At 35.0% G+C, this 20608-nt stretch overlaps 3 protein-coding genes across 20 annotated transcripts in view; 1 reads left to right on the top strand and 2 right to left on the bottom strand.

Moving 5' to 3' along the window:
- The window catches only part of LOC134539470 (DNA-dependent protein kinase catalytic subunit-like), a 99077-nt gene extending 96878 nt beyond the window's left edge, over nt 1–2199 (bottom strand). For both annotated transcript variants that reach the window (XM_063381532.1, XM_063381531.1), the window contains exon 1: nt 1857–2199. In XM_063381532.1, coding sequence (XP_063237602.1) covers nt 1857–1977 — 121 coding nt within the window. In that variant the 5' untranslated portion in view covers nt 1978–2199. The remainder of the gene's footprint in view (nt 1–1856) is intronic.
- Nucleotides 2159–12046, top strand: LOC134539473 (prefoldin subunit 1). The gene is made up of 4 exons (XM_063381540.1): nt 2159–2419; nt 3292–3414; nt 10440–10568; nt 11520–12046. The coding sequence occupies exons 1-4, from the start codon at nt 2387–2389 to the stop codon at nt 11595–11597; spliced, it is 363 nt and encodes a 120-aa protein (XP_063237610.1). The 5' UTR covers nt 2159–2386; the 3' UTR covers nt 11598–12046.
- A 4726-nt stretch (nt 12047–16772) lies between these two features.
- LOC134539287 (titin-like) overlaps nt 16773–20608 on the bottom strand; it is a 299819-nt gene continuing 295983 nt past the window's right edge. For 14 of the 17 annotated variants that reach the window (XM_063381172.1, XM_063381170.1, XM_063381171.1 and 11 more), the window contains one exon: nt 16773–20375. In XM_063381172.1, the coding sequence (XP_063237242.1) occupies nt 20237–20375 (139 nt within the window). In that variant the 3' untranslated portion in view covers nt 16773–20236. The remainder of the gene's footprint in view (nt 20376–20608) is intronic. The other 3 variants (XM_063381174.1, XM_063381175.1, XM_063381173.1) reach the window with 2 other exon arrangements.

The raw sequence follows: 20608 nt of genomic DNA on the forward strand, positions 1-20608 counted from the left end.
CATTTACACAATGGTGAGGGACATGCGATGTCATATCAGTCAAATGTACAAAAAGTACTGACATGAACATAAAAAAAAAATCCCTTTCTGCACAGCAAACAGGTGTATGTAGAGTTCGAGGTACCTATTTATCTGGAAATATTTTGGAAACGTCTATTGACTTCTGGAACATTTTAAGAACATAATTACATAACGTATTTATGTTCTCCAAAATTACAAAATGATTGATTAAATATTTGCTTATTTTCCACGCAGCAAATATATTACGAATATTTTTAACTTAATGTGTCCAGCATTGAATATCTTAGAATGTTCATATTATTTGCCCACTAAGGTATTTCTTGTTTTTTTGACCTTCAAAAACTTTTTTATTCCTTGCACCTTAAACATGGTTGTGTAATAATTTGCTTTGCACCAAGTATGCTGCAGCGGTATACAGCAGTGCTTGAGAGGGTTCAGAGAGCAGCTGGGTGGGTGAAGGGAAACTGAAGGAGAACGTCCTGTATGCTCTCCCATTTAACCTTCTGTCCTTTATGCTCTCCCTTTTTAACGTTCTCCTGCACTCTGAACCCTCTCAAGCACTGCTGTATACCGCTGCAGCACACTTCAGCATGGCGCACCACGGTGCCACACGCCTTCTTCCTCTGTCATGCCGCTGGGACTCGGAGCACTACCATTTCCACCAGCCTCCCCACCCCACGCGTTTCTATCTTCAGGTATTGTTTTACTTCAGAAACCACAATATCAAGCAAAAGCAAATTTAAATACAGTGTATGTGTGTGTCTATATATATATAAAGAGAGAGTTTTGACAGAAAAACTTACGAATGGACAAAATATAATCATAAAAGTAGGCCTTTACAAAAAATTAAAATAACATTAGACCACCCGTTATAATATAATTATTTTAAAATTTATAATAAAATAATTTAAAATATAATAATTATATTTTTATCAAGAAAGTGAAAATTTAACTAATGAGTTCCTCAAGACTTACGAGGAGCTAGTGAAGAACTTCCCTCGACAGAATAAACGGCACAGAGAGAGAAACAGAGAATATAGCTGCTCACCGCTAAACCTACCTACTTCATTTACTTTACCAATTACTTTTAAAGGAAACTAAACTTTTGTACACATCATGTGCTATTTATTCTTTGAGATAGTAAAGCTAGTTCATTGAGTAATCTCACCTACTTTACTCTTAATTCCATGTGGTGTTGCAGTAAATAATCTGTTTAAATCACCTACCTCTCATTCACTAGCATATCCTGGATTAGCTCATCCACTTTATGATAATACATTACATTAGCAGACTTCTAATAATAACTACTTAATTCCTAAGCCATCAGCAGTTGTAGCAAAGTAAATTATAGTTCAAGACCTTCACTTCAATAATTTTTGGTGACCTAAAGCTGTGCACCATTCTCAATTGGATCATTTCATTTCGTATTCGAAGCCTTTTTTCATTATCATATCAACGATAAAATTACCGTACGTAGTTCTAACACCCATGCCTAGCCCGGGACTCGAACCCGGGGCCTCTCGCACCGTAAGCCGATGTGCATCCGACTACGCTACGGAGGTCGGTAGTTCAAGATCTAATTGACAGGTATGTCATGGTTAAACACAATGTACACCAAGTTTATCGCTTAAAAAAAATTACGGGTTTAGTCCACCGGGAATCGAACCCCGATACCCTTAGCGAGAAGGCGAGTGCTGACCACATTATCTCCAATAAAAGCTTACTTTGAAGTGTCTTTTTCTCTCATGAAATTACGCTGTGATAACACAAAGCAGAGCATTTTGTACCTGAAAATATGCAGGCAGGCAGACATAAAATTCAACTTTGCATCTTACCTAGTTGTGCTGCGTTAAGGGGAACACTAAACGTTTCTCTTAAAACAGATATTTTATCCCTTGCCTCATCATGTGAACAAGAAGCTAAGCTTGAAAGAATGTCAGCGATCGCTTCCGCCATCCTGTCATTACAGCTGGGACTTCAAAATTGAACCTTTCACGATAAAAATACCGAATTCATTCTGATTACTATTGAAGCAAAACTCTTCCTTCGCGGTTCGCGCCACATGCACGTTCCTCCCACTTCAAAACAATAACATTGAACGCCTTCCCTTTTCTACGCCAAACCCATCTATTAGCGATTCGTAAACCAATTTCCCGGTTAGCTTCTGTCGCACTTGCGCAAATACGAGTAGCGAGTAGCATTTACGTGTAAAGTGTAGGTTTTGCTGTTAAGAAAATCGTATTTTTATGTCTTGCTGCACTTCTTTCCGAAAGTTTAATGTCTGTTGTTCTGTGTGTAATTTAATCTATGGTTAAAACGGGTTTGTTTTTGAAATTAGTTTGAGGGCGAAGAAAATCATTAAATTATGGCGAAGACAGTGGATTTGGAGTTAAAGAAGGTGATATTTATGTATTTTGGATAATGTATTATCTCTTAACGGTTAGAGTTAATTTTGCATTTGTAAACGTTATGCCTAATGCTGAGCAGAAACTCGGGTGTTGTTAAATGCACGATTCATCAATTTTGTGCCAATTTCCTCCTCTGATTCTTACGAGACAGGCGAGGTTATTTGCTCTTCTGAAAAAAAAAAAAACTAACTAAACTTTCATACCATTTGACAGTATTGATTGAAATCCACCTAACCAACCAATCTCACAGTTGATCCGTTTTATCTGTTAATATAAATAACCTAACCCAACAAACACACTACATGGTCAACTACCTGTAAACTTCATGAAATATTGTAAACTAGACTATAATTCCCCCGCTCAAGTCTATTTTGCGATACCGTGGTATCGCAAAATAGATTAGTACAGGTGGGACTATCTTCTTCACAATACAGATAAATTATTAATTCAAAAAGCCTTACTTTCAGAAGATAAAATACCGGTATCGCAAAATAGAATGACCGGGTGGAACCGTATTCTACTTCACTGTACCGAGTAAATTAATTTTGAAATGTCTCACGTTCAGAAAATTAAATATTGGTATCGCAAAATAGAATAGACCAGGAATGTACTGTATTCTATTTCACGATCCTGAGTAGTATTATTTCAAAATGTTTCACGTTCAGAAAATTCAATACCAGCATCACAAAATGGAATGGACCTGGTAGGTCTGTGTTCCGCTTCACGGTACCGAGAAGACATTATTTCCTAATGTCTGGCGGGCAGCTGGGGTGCCGCTGCCACCCGGCACTTGAGGGCAGGCCTGTGGTCGCCCGCGGTGGGGGGCAGGGCACTGATGCCCCACGCCCGTGCTCTGTCGCAGGCGTTTGCGGAGCTGCAGCTGAAGATGCTGGAGACCTCCCAGAAGCTGAAGCTGGCCGACGTGCAGATAGACAACCTGAAGAAGTCCATCCACCACGCCGAGCTCACGGACAAGGAGATATCTGTGAGCACGCCCCCCCCCCCCCCCCCCCTCCCCGCCCAGTGCGCTTCTCACGCCTGCAGGAATATCCGTTTTTAAACTCGAGCAAAATATTTTTAAGTATCAAAAAAAATTTTCTAATAAGAATATTTAATTCAATAGAAGAAGTTGGTAGTAAATTTAAAAAAAAAAAACATATTATGTTACTTTAAAGTTAATATTTCAACTAATACTTCCACATGGTATCGTGCAGTTGCAATAGATAGGTATTTCATGTTAATAGTTGTGACTTAAAAACAAAAAGTGCGTGTGTAACTCGGTTCTCGTGAGTATATCGTAAGGGGTAAAAACAGCAGAGAGAAATAAGACAATTTTTTCTAAATAAACATGAATTTTAACAAAATTATTACTTACTTCAAAATAAGCTCAAACCTCATTGTGTTACTTTCTACCCAAATACTCCCTTACTAGATGCCAGGTGACCTACATTGACATAACCTCGTTAGCCAGGAATGGCTTTGGATATTTAGTTTATTATTTATTTATTTATTTATTTATTTATTTTAGCTGTGGAAAAAAAAGTTACATGTTCTGTAAGGAACAGGAAATCTTTTAGTGAGCAAGAATATTGAAAATTTAATGTGTTGGTGTCGTGAAGTTTGTAAGTCGTATAGTTCAGAGACCTGGTGCATGTGTTAGTGTGTGTGTTTGTGCTTGTGTGTGTGTGTGTGCTTGTGTGTGTGTGTGTGTGTGTGTGTGTGTGTGTGCTTGCTTGTGCTTGCGTGTGTTTTTGTGTGAATGTGTTTGTATGCGTATAGTTTTCTGTACAACTGTAAGAAAGATACTAATTAGTAAATGAGTACAATTATATAAAGTTTGTATGTATTTGCTGTTTGAATAAAGTTTTCCTAAATGAGTAGTTGAGGAATATTTCTGTGTTTTGATATGAAAAAGTGAAGAGGATTCATCACAGCTGCTAAAATTGTGTGCTACAGGGTCTCGCGGTTCCAAGTCTCAATGGCGTAATTTTAATACTGAAAAGAAATAAAATTTTTTGAAAAATATAGAAAGGTATAAGGAAGGTTTCTATTGAATAATTTTTTTTTAATTTTTGTGATTAAATAAGTTTTATCCCGCATTGAAAGTACTGTTTCTGAGCTGTTTTCAGCGTGATTTTCAGAAGTTCTAATTGAATATTTCATAAATATTTTTCATTGGAAACATAGTGTTAACCTTATAAAATAAATTTCTTTCTGTGTTTTCACTGTCGTAATTGAGATATTTGATGAAAATTATGTATTTCTAAAGTAATGCACACATTGCTGGGCCAAAAAGATGATCGTCGTGCGGGAAACATGGTGGGAAGCAGAGAAGAGAAGAAGAGGTGTAGACAGCGAGAGCCCTCCCCCCTGTGGAGCTGCTAAGCTGACCCCTGCTGGGCGCAGGACTCTGCCCGAGCCTGACAACAACAATAGGGAAGAGTGCAGGGGGTGGGGGTTACCACTTCCTGTGGAGCTGTCCCAAAACTGAGGTTCGCAACTCGCCAGAAGAAGGAAGTTTAGCTATCAATGGCTCGGAAGTCTAGCAAAGCCAGATTGTTTTTATCAGCATACAGGAAAAAGAGGCGCAGGCCAGAGGTACTAATAAGTCTGTATTTGTGTCTGTATTTGATAAACTATGTATGGTAAGTTTGAAATTGGCTGGCACATTCTGTGAGGTAATTCCTCTTGCAAATTTAATAATGTTTGGCCAATGATAAACATGATAAGATGTCGGAGTCATTGATAATCGAGATTTCAAGCGACTTCATAACAAATCAGGAACATTATGGTAATAAGCAAGAATTTACTAAAATACTTTAAGTAATCAAATCAACTAGAAACATTTTAATAAATGTTCTTGTCTTCTGGGTTCTAGCCGCGTCACAATGGAAGTTCTTTCCGACATTTTGGAGTGCGTTGCAGCCTCCATCTTCAGGGCAGCAGCAGAAGTCGCTTCTTACCTACTGTTACTCTCAGTAACCTACTACCTACTGTTCGTCAGTAACCTACTACTTACTGTTACTGACAGTAGGTAAGAAACGACTGCTGCTGCTTCCCTAAAGATAGAGGCTGCAATGCACTCCGCAACGTCGAAATAACTTCCAATGTGACGCGGCTAGAACCCAAAGGTAAAGCAAAAACCGTGAAATCGCGCGATATTTATTTTAAAGTGTTGTTTGATAATGTTAATATCTTTAACAATTAAAATTGCCATTCTGTAATGGTTTTATAATTTACTGTTTCATGTTTTTCTCTCAACAAATAAAATAAAGGGTAATAATATAAGTTTACAAAATAAGTATAATTGATTTATTTTTACACGCTTTATATTAGCTTCACCTGTATGTTTGTATGTTTGTAACCGACTCCTTTGGGTGCGATTTTGACCCACTTTAAACGGCCAGATTTCATTCAAACTTTGTAGATTTATCGAAGACCGATGACAATACACTAATTTGATAAGATTATTCCATTATTCAATTTGCAAAATAAGATTTTTGTCAATTTATAAAATTTCACAATATTTAGTAGGCTTTGTTTATATCGCGCCAAAGACAAACTGAAAGAAAAGAGTTCGCATTTCGCTCATGTGCAAACTATTTTCTTTCAGTTTGTCTTTGGTGCGATATAAACAAAGCCTACTAAATATTGTGACATTTAATTAAATGAAAAGTGAGAGTGGGTTATGATTATTGTGAACAATATACTTTCTTGAAGAGAATATTATCTATATTTGTAAAAATATGAAAACAAAATTCCCTGAAATAAGGGCTTTAAATGTTGTTTCTTTCGTTAAATAGAGAAACACAATTACGTCTTCGTTTCTTTGTTTCATTTTACCAATTAACCAAGAGTGAAACATCATTATAAAACAACATTTTCTGCAAATATTTCACGAAACATGGAAAAATTGAGGTTTGATTTTGCTGTGAAACCAACAGCAGATGGGAAATCAAACACCATATGCATAACCTCAATAGCTACACCTGATGGCAGAGTTTTGAAATTCCACTCGAACACCAACCTACAAATCTACACCAAGCAGTTAAAAATATTCCAAACTATGCCAAGGTCAGCAAATCATTAAATAAAAGACATCAAACAAGGAAAATATGGATAAGTTTGACAGATGATGTATCAAAAATATATTTGGATAAAGAGCAAAACGTACAGTTTAAGAATTTTTACCTCGACGAAATTGAGGAAAAAACAAAAAGTGCTGAATCTATACCTAGTGGATCAAATAAAAAATTGGAAAAACTGTTAGAAAAATTTCTTGAAGAAAAAAAAACTATATCTGAAACTCAAAATTTAGGGAAAATTTGCATACGATTTCATGATTGAGAAATTCACGGGCAGAAACTCAAATGCTTACCAGTGGATTAAAGATTTCAACAAAGAATGTAAATGTTGCTAATCTAAGAAGACAAAAAGAAAATAGCAATTTTAAAACATTTCTTAGAATACTACAGTGTAGTTTGGTACAACTGCATGCAAATGAAACTTACAGTTGAATCGGACCGGAACAAATGGAGAAAATGTTTTGTGAGACATTTGAAAACAAAGGATGTCACCCATCAGATATGCTGACTTAGAATAAACATCAATGACTTCCCGAATATATTGATTTTCATAGCAGGATATTGAAATTATTGAGTACTGTAGTTCTTCAACACGCTATATTGGATATATATTTTAGAAGCAGCCAATATCTACTCATCACTTTAATAGTAAAGTCACGTAATAAATAAAAAATTGAGCCACATCTAGAGACACTTCTAAGATAAAACAATATTTATAGATTTTATTTTAACTGCAGCCAATATCTATTCAAAAACTACTTGAATAGTAATTGATGTAATAACTATCAAGTTTTTTTACATTGTTATAAAATTTCTTTCATACGTCGATAAAGAAGTATCACTTTAAATTATAAATAAACCAAACTAAAAAGTAGAAAATAAATAATAGTTTAAAAAAACTAAAAAAACACGCTTTCATAGAAATTTGAACTAAAAAATAGAAAAGAAATTTTAATAAAATTTAATTAAAAATAGTGTAAAAAAAGTATTTTATTTTAAAAAAAAGCGTGGGGTGCTTTTTAATATATTATCAAAATGATAATCCTTCTACTCATATCTGTCAATAAAATAATTATAACTACTGACACCATGCACCACACGCTTTATTTTTTTTAAATAAAATACATTTTTTACACTATTTTAAATTCAATTTTATTAAAATTTATTTTCTATTTGTTAGTTAAATTTTCTATAAAAGTGTGTTTTCTAGTTTTTTTTAAACTATTATTTATTATTTGGTTTAATGCAAAAGTGTCTGGAACTTTAATAAACGTTAATGATATACTAGCTGCAATACCCGGCGTTGCCCGGGCTGAACACAGGGCGTAGTTAGTAATTGTCTTCTTAATTTGAATGTCAAATGTAAAAATAAATTTAAATCACTTTCAGATCCCGACAGACATGGTTCTGCCAGTTTATAGTTATTTACCTGGTCTGTATGTAATTTAGACTTTATAAAGCAATATATAAAAAAGCTAAAAATAAGAGATTACTAATATTGAAATGATTCCATTGTCTAGCTAATGCTCGGCCTGCATTGCAATGCCTCATTCAGTTTTGTTTTGTAATATGTTTGAAGTAGTTCCACATATACAAATCATCTATCCATCTCTCTATATATATTTATCTCTATCTACATCTTTATACATCTATGTATCTCTCTATCTCTATTTATCTCTTTATAGCTACATATATACTTTCCACTATCTCTATATCTTCTATATATAAGTCTCTATATAGCCCTATACATCTATAGGTATATCTCTTTATCTAACCCATTTCACTATCTATACCTCGCTCCATATCAACTTATCTCTCCGTCTCTATCTCACTATATATATATATAACTCTATCTGTCTCTCTTTTATATTTAAATAAATTGTGTCATGCATGCGCACTTATACAACAAAAACAGACGAAGTGCCGCTATATAAAATGAAATAAACACATTTTTTGACACGATTCGTGCTCCAACTATTGAAAAATAGTTATACCGTCTCAGTAACCTTCATGGACATGCGCATAACTAATCACCAAAATTTCATCGCAATCGGATGAATGGCATAGGAAAGCATACGGCACAAACAAACGAAAATTTAAGACATTAAAACGCATCAAACGATGGTGCGTTTAAAATTCAAGGCAACTCTATCTATTAACGAAGTAAGAACAAAACTGTTATTAGTGCCTTTATTTTGCTAGCCGCTGCGAGCTCCACTAAGCGGACTGGTCTCACTAAGGAGAAAAATATTAATTTGCCAGATCTTACTATGTGTATGATCGTGTGTCAGACATAGATAAATGACACTCACTCACTATTTGTATGTCTATGACCTATGATTTTTTCTGTTATAAAATGAAACTATCACTTTTTCACTCCCTTAGGGATGGAGTTTCATATTATTATGGGGTTTATGTGTTAATCCAGGTTATAAGCTAGCTGTATGCCAAATTTCATTCAAATCCATTCAGTAGTTTTTACGTGAAAGAGTAACAAACATCCATCCATACTTACAAACTTTCGCGTTTATAATATTAGTAGGATTTTTTTATAAACGTTCTTTAACACAGATAATTTTCACAACTATAGATTGTGTTATTGTTATGTAAAGTGTATGGTTTGAATATTGTACACAAAGTGTTTTCACTAGTTATGGATTTTATTAAAAACGTATTGTCAACAAAATTGTATATCTATTTATATGCATTTTTTACTTTCACAACTGCGTAGGCGATTTTTAAGTATATCTGTAAGAGAAGTGTTGTACCCGTTTCTATTATAAAAGGTCTGCAAATGTATTAAATCTAAATAATATGTTATGAAACAATGTTTTGACATTTTTTTTATTTTGAATATAATTTTTAAATTTTATGTGATTATTTTTCATTTATCACTTCATCATGCATTCCAGATACCTTATGGAAAGCTTTGAATGATTCACAGATTTATTTTTTGTGCGGCGGTAACTAAAGATGATACAGAAAACTACAATCTGGTGCAGGGAATAGAAACATTGGGACCTTCCCCCCCCCCCCCCCCCCTTACTTCTTCACGGTCATCCTCAACCACTTTACCTAAGCCATTGTAAGACATTTTCAAACATCCCTGCATCCCAGACCACCCGCTGATTTTACAGCTCATCCTCGCCTGCCTTGCTCCCCACGGACTTTCTCAACCTTCCGCCCACCACGTCACGTACGAAGACTACCGAAAAGGCAGAGCAGAATTATTTTCCCTATGATGAATCCTCTTAAGGAACTCAGGCAGTAGAAAAGAAGTGTGAACTCTGATTTTTACATTTATGCCCTAATAAAGAAATTTTTTAAGTGAAAAATTTTTATGACAAGGGGAAAAAAAAATATTTCCAAATAAATATTCTTCTGTATTAGCATTTTATTTGCACTGTTTCCAAGACACTGGCAGTTAGTACTTGCTACCGAAATGAACTTCTAAACGAGTATGACCATAGATGTAAGTAACTTCGTCTACTCAAATGACTTGTGACTTGGTTGAGAGAATGATACAAGCCAGTATCCTTTATTAGGGGCTGGCATCATTCTGGTTCTAATGTTGAGAATCTTTCATATGACAGTGGTTTTGCTAAAACATCTTGATTTCTAGACTAATGATTAGAGACATTCAAAATTCGCGGATTCATTTTGCGATAGGCTAGCATCAAAACAACTATACCTTCGTACTGCTTCTGCGATTGGCCCACATTTTATCCGGGGAACTGTGAGCCAATGGGAAACACTAAACCAAGAAAGTGCCGAATTATGGACAGCCTAGTTGAGACGTCTCATGTGTCAGTAGCCAATGAACAGGTGTCATTTCCGCGAGTATTTAAAGGACTGTGGAGTCTATCCTACAGGTCAATGAATCCGCGAATTTTGCAGGTCTCTACTAATGATAGACTTGTTTCAGGCCCTGCCGTCGGACACCAAGACGTACGAGTCCGTCGGAAGGATGTTCCTGCTGACTGACAAGGATGACGTCGGCAAACATCTTCACACCAAGATTGAAAACTGCACAGAGAAAATAAAGTCCCTGGAGGTGGGTTAGCATCTTGGACTACCTCCTATCGCTGCAATTGGGCTTTTGTCTCCATGGGATTGTATTCCAGACAAGTGAATGTGTGAAGTGTATCTACTGGCAGGCCAAGGTCTCCCATCTCTGCATTGTGTCGCTGTGCTGTTCTAGTGTTGCACTTCATGCCAGGTTCACGCTAGTGTTTTTAACCAACTTTCAACAATTTAGAACATTTAATTATCATGACTTAATACAAAATTTAGTCAAAATCTGATTAGTGAAAATGTTTAGTATCACAATTTATTAAAAATGGGTAAATTGTTTAAATTAAAAATACTGTTAGTTTTTCTTTATGAAGTATCTAAATCGGAAACTCTGTAGAATACTTTTTTTTTTTTTTTGAGATGCACATTTTTGAAGTTTTTGCAGAATATGTCATTTAGGGCTTTAGTAAAGTTCCAACGTATGCAAAAAAAATTTTATGGTTGAAGTATATTTCAAAACAAGAAGCTGAAAAAACTATTAATTTCCAAGTTTGTTTAGCCAGACCAGAGGTATTATCTTTGAAAGATTTGTGCAATGGGAACGCATGTTTTGATGTAAGCTTTTGGACATACGCCATTGCTTAGCACATGTATGTCTGTAGAAGAAAACTACAAAAAAAAAGTTTGTAGTTTTCTTCTACAGACATACATGTGCTAAGCAAAGGCGTATGTCCAAAAACACTTACATCAAGTCAGACCAGAGGTAATGAAATGGGTTGTATGGTGTATGTGTGTGGCGAGGGGGGGGGGGGGGGTCACTCATTGGTAGAGTTAGGCGATGTAAGCTAAATTTTTTTCTCGTTAGGAAAATGAGCTGTAAAATAGTCAAAGTTAAATTGCCAAGGGTTAATGTGAAGCTGACTTGAGCGGCATTGCACTGCAGCGTGGCTGGCCTGACGCCGACTGGTGTGTGGTGTGTGGTGTGTCGCAGAACAACAAGAGCTACCTGGAGCGCAGTCTGAAGGACAGCGAGAACAACCTGCGGGAGATGGTGCAGCAGAGGAAGTGAAGTGACTTCCCCCGTGCATCGCTCGCGAACACTGTGTGTCTGTGTCGTTCATTACCGGCTTGGTTTTTATTACGCGAATCCGAAGTTGTTTTACACCTAATCATGCTCGTTTCAATGCATAGTAAAGCTTAATGGTTGTAACACTGTTATTAATTTTTTTTGTATCTTTGCAATGCTGGTAATTTCCCCCTCCCCCTACCTCCTGCTTCTACTCCTAAATTATATGTTGTTTGTTCAAATATTTTGACAGAGTTGTGTTCACAGTTGGTAATCGAAAAAAAAAATTAATAATTGTAATTTATAAGTTTTCAATCACAAGTTTTTGAATGGTGATTTTTAACGTTTACATTGCATTAGGACATGTGGAGGTAATTTTGTATTGCAATTTCATTCTGTTAATATTACATGTGTTTGTATAAAAACCTATAAATAAAATTATTGTAATAAAATTGTTCACATATGTTTATTGCAGCTCAAAACCTTTACTGCATATAGCTTGCACATAGCAGATAATGAAAATGATCACCGCACCTTTTCCATTTGCATTTTGGAAGAAAATACACTCACAATTATGTATGTATGTATTTATTCGAGAATAAAAGGATTCTTATATAACATAATCTGCTACTGTAGATTCTAAAGCTGACTAAGCATCATGTTTTCAGTTCTTACCTTCACAGTATACTGCCAAAAATAGTGGGATTAACCAGATGTCACTGATGGTAGCTTGAAAACCACTCCTCATGAAGTTGTAAACCATTTTAGCAAAATCTGTACGGAATCCACACAACAAATCCTGACACATCCTTCTGTAAGGATACTGCGAAAATAGGTAGTATTTTGTGACGTGCGCCGTGAGGAAGAGGGGAGAAAACAGTTGGTGTCACTGCGTGTTTGCGTCATGGGCACAACGGGAGATAGCACGGTGGGAGCACTCATAGGGGTGACTTTCCCTGCGCTCCTCCGGTGCTGTCTGGGGTGATCGTTAGGGCCGTACCCGGGGGTCCAGCACACCCACTATATCTTTTTTGTGAGTGCGTTTTCTTCATGACTGAATTATAAAAGTAAATTGACTGTCACACTAATATCTCATGGAATAGTAGACTTTTAGAACTCCAGTGTTCACATACAGAAATTTAAGTAATGATTTTGCTTGAGAGAAGAAAACTGATCATTTTGTATTTTGTTTTTATTTAATTATTTTAAATACTTTGTTCTTAAGCTGATTGTTTCATGATTTCATTAAAACAAGTCATAAATACATCAATTTAGTAACGTTATTAAATACATGATACACACACGTCACGTTTGTAGGAAAAAAAAATACTTGGAGTAACACGTATGCAAACCGTCATTAAATATAGACTACTTGTTGAGGAAACATAATTCCTACTGTTTTTGTGTATGAGGCACGTCTAGATATACTGGGGAGCAAATACATTATTGTAGCCCACTAGGATTACAACAACCCTTCAAAAATTATTTCTTTGTAACCTTACATAGCTAAGTTGCTGTAATTTTCTTAGGTTGTCTTCACTTGTTTTTATTTTTAATCCTGGAAGGGAGGTGTCCAGACCCCACAGACTTGACGAAATGCGATGTAAGGATGTGTTTAAGTTAGAGGCATTCAAAATCTTTTTTTAATACTAACAGAAGATGCCTTGCAGATTAAACTTGTTCAAAAATTAACAACAATGATGTGATGAAATATTGACTGGCCATTACATACAAGATAGGTAGCAGTTAAGTATTATTTTCTTTTATGAAATCTTTCTTCTTGCAGCCATTTTCTTGCTCTTCACACGCACATCACCGGTGTGGTTTAGAAACAAGGAAACAAAATAAGTTTTGGTGCAGTGTGCATTTCAAAGCATTGACGTTAACGTTGGTAGCTTTTTTAGTATCGTGTGTAGCCAAATAGCTTACATTTTTTATTGATTAAGATGGAAACATGCAAATAATTTTATTGAAAACAGTGCAAATGAATTCCTTTTTTCCGAAAAAAATGTTTGTTAATGCAATATTTAAAAATCCCAATTGCTACAAAAATCTGAAATACAGAAGCCTTCATGAATACTGTTCACACATACTGTGCACGATAATGAAATATTACTGCTGCTTATTTCAAGCAATGAAATTGAAATTTCTTTTGTTTTGGTTAAACTTAAGATGGTATAATATTTATTTATTTAGAATATAAATTGAATGACTTAACTATTTGTCATATATTTGCTAATCCGTAATGGCACAGCTAACATAGACTTAGTTTGGTGGGTGGCTTTGTTAGATGTACCATATTAACAGATATTAAAACCGTGATGTATAGTTTTTGGGAATTTATTAAGTTTCTAAAGGGGTTTAGAGGACTTAGCACAACTAGCCACACTCAAACTATCAGAAATACATATTTTTTCTCGTGAACTTTAGATAATTTTTTTATCAGCCTGTTAATGGTGATGGTACATAATTGTTGCGCCCGCTAATGCACTAAATGATTAACTGGTACGTGGCTTTGAAGGGGAAAGTAACCGTATTAGTAAGCCTTTTCAGTGCTGAGTCACTGAACCCCATCTCAGTAGTTCTGCACCTTCACAAACTTATCTTACATTACACTGTTTACTACTTTAAGTATTGGTTCACTTGGGATACAAATCTTTAAATGTAATTATATTTAGAATGCCCAGACTTTACTTGCATACATTTAAAAGTTCCTCAGTATGATACTATGTCATGACCAAAGAAATATACAACAATATGTCAATTATAATTAAAAAAAAAAAAAAAAAAGCATGTATCAGCCTTGAAATTTTACTATCATCTTGCCAAAATAAGTTTCACTTCAAAAAATATATAAATAGTTTGAAATTAACCATATTATGATTTTATGTTAGATTCTGAATATGAAAAGAAAATCAAAACAAAATTATAATTGATATCAGTGGATTAAAGGAAATTAGTGCTTATATTCTTAAAAGCTCTAGACTACTGAGAGTAAGTATAGAGAGCGAACAATTTCTTTAATGGTTACAACTAACTACTATTTAGGAGCCTGATAAATTAGCATTTAATATGAAATGTGATTAGCCATAAACAAGAAAAATTGTGCGGAGTCCACACATGGCAGAAGTGAAACTTCTTGCGTTTTAGGTATAGATAGAGATAAATTACTTTAATTTTCGATCAAACTATCCACATGAAAATGAATGATAGTTATAAACTCAATTGCACAAATCAATAACTCTTTTCCTCACAAATAAATTAATGGTAGTTTCTTTAAATAAAATATAAGAAATGTGGCAGCGTCAATTGTAAGCCATTATGCATCACTGAGGAGTAGACAAACACAAGCAGCGTTAACGAGAATCCCATAGCATCACTGCTGCGTCATTTCTACCTCTACCCTGCTAAACAATGATATATACCACTGTTTGCGTGCAAATGAGTTCAGTATGAATGATTGGTTTTGTGTCATGTACTGTGCGCACAATATCCGATGGCTTTTGGCGATAAACAGACGTATTTATGAACCTATGTTCACTGACATTACTGCAGCCTCAACAAATCCTATTTACAGCATTGTTCCGCATATAAGTACATTTCCCCCTAAATTTATAAAGAAAAATTGCACACCATCTTTATATGAGGTCATTTCAGAAATTGCAAGAAAACAAAAAAATATATATCCATACCTCTAAGGCATAAAAAAACACTATGACACAAAAAAACATATTTTTCAAGAGAGCAGTGCCTCACTATATACTCAACTATTTTGTACCCAAAATATGTGAATTTTTGTTGTATGCCAATAGAAAGAACGTCAAATGGTGGTCAACTCTGTGGTTAAAAGAGCATTTTGTCCAAAAGTGTACGTAGCGTCTGAAGTACAGATATGTATATGCCTAAAAAACAAGTCTGTTTTATCCTGCATGTCAGAAATTTTATTCAACTTTACCATGGTGCAAAACTCTTTTAACAAGCAGCACATTTGCAACACAGACCGATGAGTTGCGAGTTGCTTGTTCGCCAGGAATGTGCAGCCAGCAGTGAAGAGAGAGAGGTGCATCGTGGTGACTGCGATTGTTAACTTGTTACCACCAAGTTTCAATTTCAACAATTTTATTTAAAGAAATATTTCAGTAGTTTTTTGGTGTGCAACCCTAACTTGTATAATAATTTGTGTATAAACTAAGTTTGAAGATGTGTGAACATCTTAGCTCTCTGTATACGCGGTTTACAAGATGGGCGGCATTTTAATATAATTCCTTCTCGAAAATCAAGTCCAAATTTCAAGATCTATTCAAGTTTATAAAATTTATTCCAGGATAATTTCACTACCATTAAGTTTACTTTGGCACTTCGGCTCGTGGCTACAGCAGTTTCTGCATGCATGCACATTGGACTTTCCGTTGTGTAAGGCATGCTCATTGCATTGCATTTCTGGTGCATACTAAAATATCACTCTCAACGCACCTAACGAACTACGCATACCCTCAAAAACAATAGTACCATCTTCTTACACAGAATTATAGTTAGGTTTTGAAAAGGGGATTTTTTTTTTACAGTTTTTCCTAAAAAAGAATATTTTTCATATATTTATCACGCTTCGCATTGTTTTAAAGAATTATACATTAATGTTGGTGTCTTGAGTTACATATTATAAGTTCATTTGCAACGAAAACTTCTTGCCGAGGTAGATGCTTACACATTACTGAAAAGTACTGAAAGTCTTGATTACAATTTTTTAAATCTACTAAATTTTTTCTCAAAATTTTAAACTGAAAAGCTGTAGGTTGAATTATACGCAAGCCAACATATTGGGGACAATACAGTACAAACGCCCAGTTTTGATGTGTATTTTAAATTTTTATTTATATCCTATATTTAGAGACCTGCAAAATTCGCGGATTCATTCGGTGATAGGCTAGAAGTCAAACACATATACCCCTTAGGTAATTTTGCTATTGGCTTACTGTTCATCTGGACGAATCTCAACCAGTTATAAACCCTCAACCAAAAGAAGGATCAAATCACAGACAAACCAGCTGAGACGACTTACAAGTCGGCAGCCAATGAACTTGCGTTATTTGCCCAAGTGTACAGGGGTATGTGCAGTCTATCCTGAAGGCCATCGAAACCGCGAATTTTGCAGGTCTCTACCTATATTAACTGACGACTACAACGGCTTTTCAATATTACGCATACAACAAAGATGTGGTCTTGGCATCAAGTTCAAAAAGTAATGTTGAAGTAATTATAATTATAAATAAATGATGCAATGGGAAATGTCATTTAGTAAATAAAACCACAAGTTCTGGCACTTCGTAAGCTTTATTTCAATGTCAAAACAGTGAGCCAATAAAAACATTAGCTGCATCCTCGTACATTCATCCAAAGACAATGATATATTAATATATATATGTATATCTTATAATAAAGATTTTCAAAAAGAAGCATGTCCTTTTAACACTTTATGAGCTAAGGAAAAAATGTTTCTTCAAAAATAACAATAGTTTCATTATTTTAAGTACATTATAGATATTCACGACTCAAATCATGCTAGCAATGATGTTCATTACAATATTTGTGGAAGGAAAGCAATGGATGTAAACAGCAAAACTTCCTAACTAGACACGGCTAGTAACCACAACCTTACGGAGTACCTATATGATCAAGTACATTTTAGTCAAGTATGATATAGATATGTGTTGCAAATGAGTTGAATAACATATTGAAGCTTCAGATTGCAGCAAATGTACCAACTTTCAAACATCAGCAAAAAGTAAACAACAAAATATTACAGTAATTTTTTAAAAACAAACCGACAAGACAACATGTCACTTATAAATAATCGTAGTTCAAATACAAACTGCAACAAGCGATAACTACAATTGAAACAAATGAGAGCACAGTTTCATCACTGAAAGCATTAGCAATAATTAGCAGGTATTTTAAATCACTGCAACATGTCTAAAAAGCTAATATTATTTAAATTTTTTTATGGTAATTTTTAGTTTTGCTTCCTTATGGCTATGAGTAACAGTATCCATAAACATTAAACATTCATAATAATTTCAAAAACAAAACAAAAAAAGTAATAGCCTTACAACATTATCAACTTCAATATGAAATTAATTTTTTTTTGTCATCAGCTACTCGCAGTGTTAAAACTGCTCTTGATAATGAAGTCTATTGTTATTGGACTGACATTAAAAACAAAGTTGTAATAGCCCAAGAAAGTGTATTGCGTTAGGAATAGTAAATACTTTACTGATCAACAAACATGATGGAAAAGTATGGTGTAGTATTTCTTTATATTTTTATGTTCATCAGTCCTTTGAAATGTTTGAAACACAATGACCTTTCGACAATCGCTTGACCCACAGCGCTTGGCAAGAGGTCATCATTCTCACAAGTTGTCTTAACGTTTACATATATTCTCACACATCAAACCAAATATTTATTACTTCTATTAAATTTAGTCTTTGCTTTCTTATCGTTTTATTTTGGTAAGTGCTTACATTATTAAATAAGTTATGTCGTAATTAGTTGTTAAAATACGTATGTACAATATATATATATTTATTTACACACATTACAGTAATTTATTTTCTGACTAGACAATTTCATTGAATTTTTTCTACTTGCTGCTTAGCTGAAATATTTTTTTTTTTTTTGCAATTATGTGTAAGATATTATTTCGGAACAGCTAACAACATGCTCAATATACTTCAATGTAAAGACACATTATTTTCGAACAGTTCAGTGCTGTTTCTAGTTGTCTGCTTGCATCTTCGTGCACGACACGGACTTGCGTGCGCCGAAGGCCAGCACGGACAGCTACTTCTCGACGCACTCGCGTGAAACTGTTCATGTCGAACACTCGTGCCGTGATCACTCAGCCACAATAAAACGTCTTTATCGGACAGTAACCCTCTGACACGAGGTGTAGTTCTCAAGTTCAAGACGACCCATCGGGTTGGACACATTGAAGCTGATGGTCCAAACGTCACGATCAGGAGGTTGTTCATTTCACATGCTTTGACTTCTGTTAATGCTGTCAGTTTGGTTTATCAGCAAAATGCCGAAGTATACTACCAAAGCAGAAAGGTATCAGACTATACAGTCTTAGTTTTGTAATAGATAAGTTACACGTATGAAGATATCTAATGCATTTTTTTCTATTTTGTCCAGAATGATATCAGACAATACCAATCACATTTTAAGTGATTCTGATGTGTACGTGTGTTTTATTTAGCACAGGTAACACATATAATTTCAAATCACAAGTAAATTTCACTTTCTTTAGTAAGAGTAAAAAAGTTACTCATAAATTTATTACAGAAGTGAACTAACACTTATTCTTAAACATATTTTTCAGTTTTCCTGAAATAGGTTATGAGTTAAAACACATCTCGTGTTGTATTCTAGTAATTATGTCATGATCAGGGTAGTGTTACATAATGAATGACCTACAATTCTATTTATGGGCAGAGCTAATTTTTTCCCAGACAGTTAGAATGACTAAGCTAGTATTTTATCTTAATTTCTGGTAATTTTAAGATCAATTTCCACATGGTAATCCTTTACTGCAATGAAATAGTTCTTTTATTTAATTGGCAGACAAGAAGGTATTCTGTAATAAGTACAGTATTTAGGTCAATATTCTGGAATAGTTGTCACAGTAGGTTATTGTAACAATACCTATTACCTACGGTAATTGTTTAATAGTAGTGAGGCCTTTTCAATAATGAATTTGCTTTTTCAAATGCAGAAAAAGTATTAATCAATCATTAGGATGCAGTTAGGTAACACTTCATATCACTCAGCAGTTATACAATAAGTCACCTTTAAAGATTTTAATATCTCAATGAGCTAAGTCTTCTCATTGGGTAAAACACCATTATTACAATGGAATTAGGTCTTTAGAAATAATGATACATACATAGGTAATTATCAGAGGTATATGTTGATTCCCAGTGACTTTACATACTGTTATACACTTAGGTTTTAAGTACCATAAAATGGGGGGTGAGGGTGTTTTGCACTAGTTTTAATTGGAGTATTATAAACTACACCTCCTGTTCTTCAATTTCATTATAGTTTTATTATTTTTGTTTAAATATTAGAAGTCAACGATATTTATGTAGCTTGTTGGTTGAATTATTCATTTTGTAAACATAAGTGGAAACTGGTGGAAACTACCACCCACTAAGCATTTACTTTGTACATAAAATTAAAAGGGATAAATTTGCCTAACCCAAAGGATACTGTTCTCTACTTAAGCAGTGTGAAAAGATATACAATTTTGTGAAACATTTGAATCATTTATGAATACCTTAAATAATTAACAAAAAAAAAAATTATATTTGTTAACATTTACAGAATTAACTTGTGTGAACATATCCGTTCCGAATTAACATTTATTTTGTCGACAGTGCGAAGCAGCCATTTCTCGCGAGGAAGAAACCTGTTTCACGACAGAAAGAACAGCAGTTGAGTGCATCGAGGGATAGAGTAAAATAAACGTGAACATTTTGACTGTTAAAAGGACACCACTCAGTGTTGGCCAGGCAGGGGGACCGGATGAAGAAGCGACGGGTGCGGAGGCAAGGGGGCGGCGGGACGGCGGGGCGGAGGCCCTAGCGCCGGGCCTGCTTCTCCTGCTCCAGCCGGTCGAGCAGCTCCCGCAGCTGGTCGTCGTCTCCCGAGGTCTCCGACCGCACGGTCGTCATGGTGGTAGTCGTGGTGACGGAGCCGTCTTCCCCGACAACCCTCGCGCTGCGACACACGACACACGACACGCTGCTTCAACCGAGGGGGTCACGTCAAAAATGGGATTTTATTTTTTTTACCAAGGTGAACATCATCACAAATACGCCTCTAAGCCTCCCAGTATCTCAACGTCATGACTCGACACATAAAAGCAACCTGAAGCTAAGCCTCCCAGTATCTCACCGTCACGACTCGACACATCAAAGCAACCTGAAGCTAAGCCTCCCAGTATCTCATCG

The sequence above is a fragment of the Bacillus rossius genome, chromosome 15 (genome assembly GCF_032445375.1).
Source record: "Bacillus rossius redtenbacheri isolate Brsri chromosome 15, Brsri_v3, whole genome shotgun sequence".
Taxonomy (NCBI): domain Eukaryota; kingdom Metazoa; phylum Arthropoda; class Insecta; order Phasmatodea; family Bacillidae; genus Bacillus; species Bacillus rossius.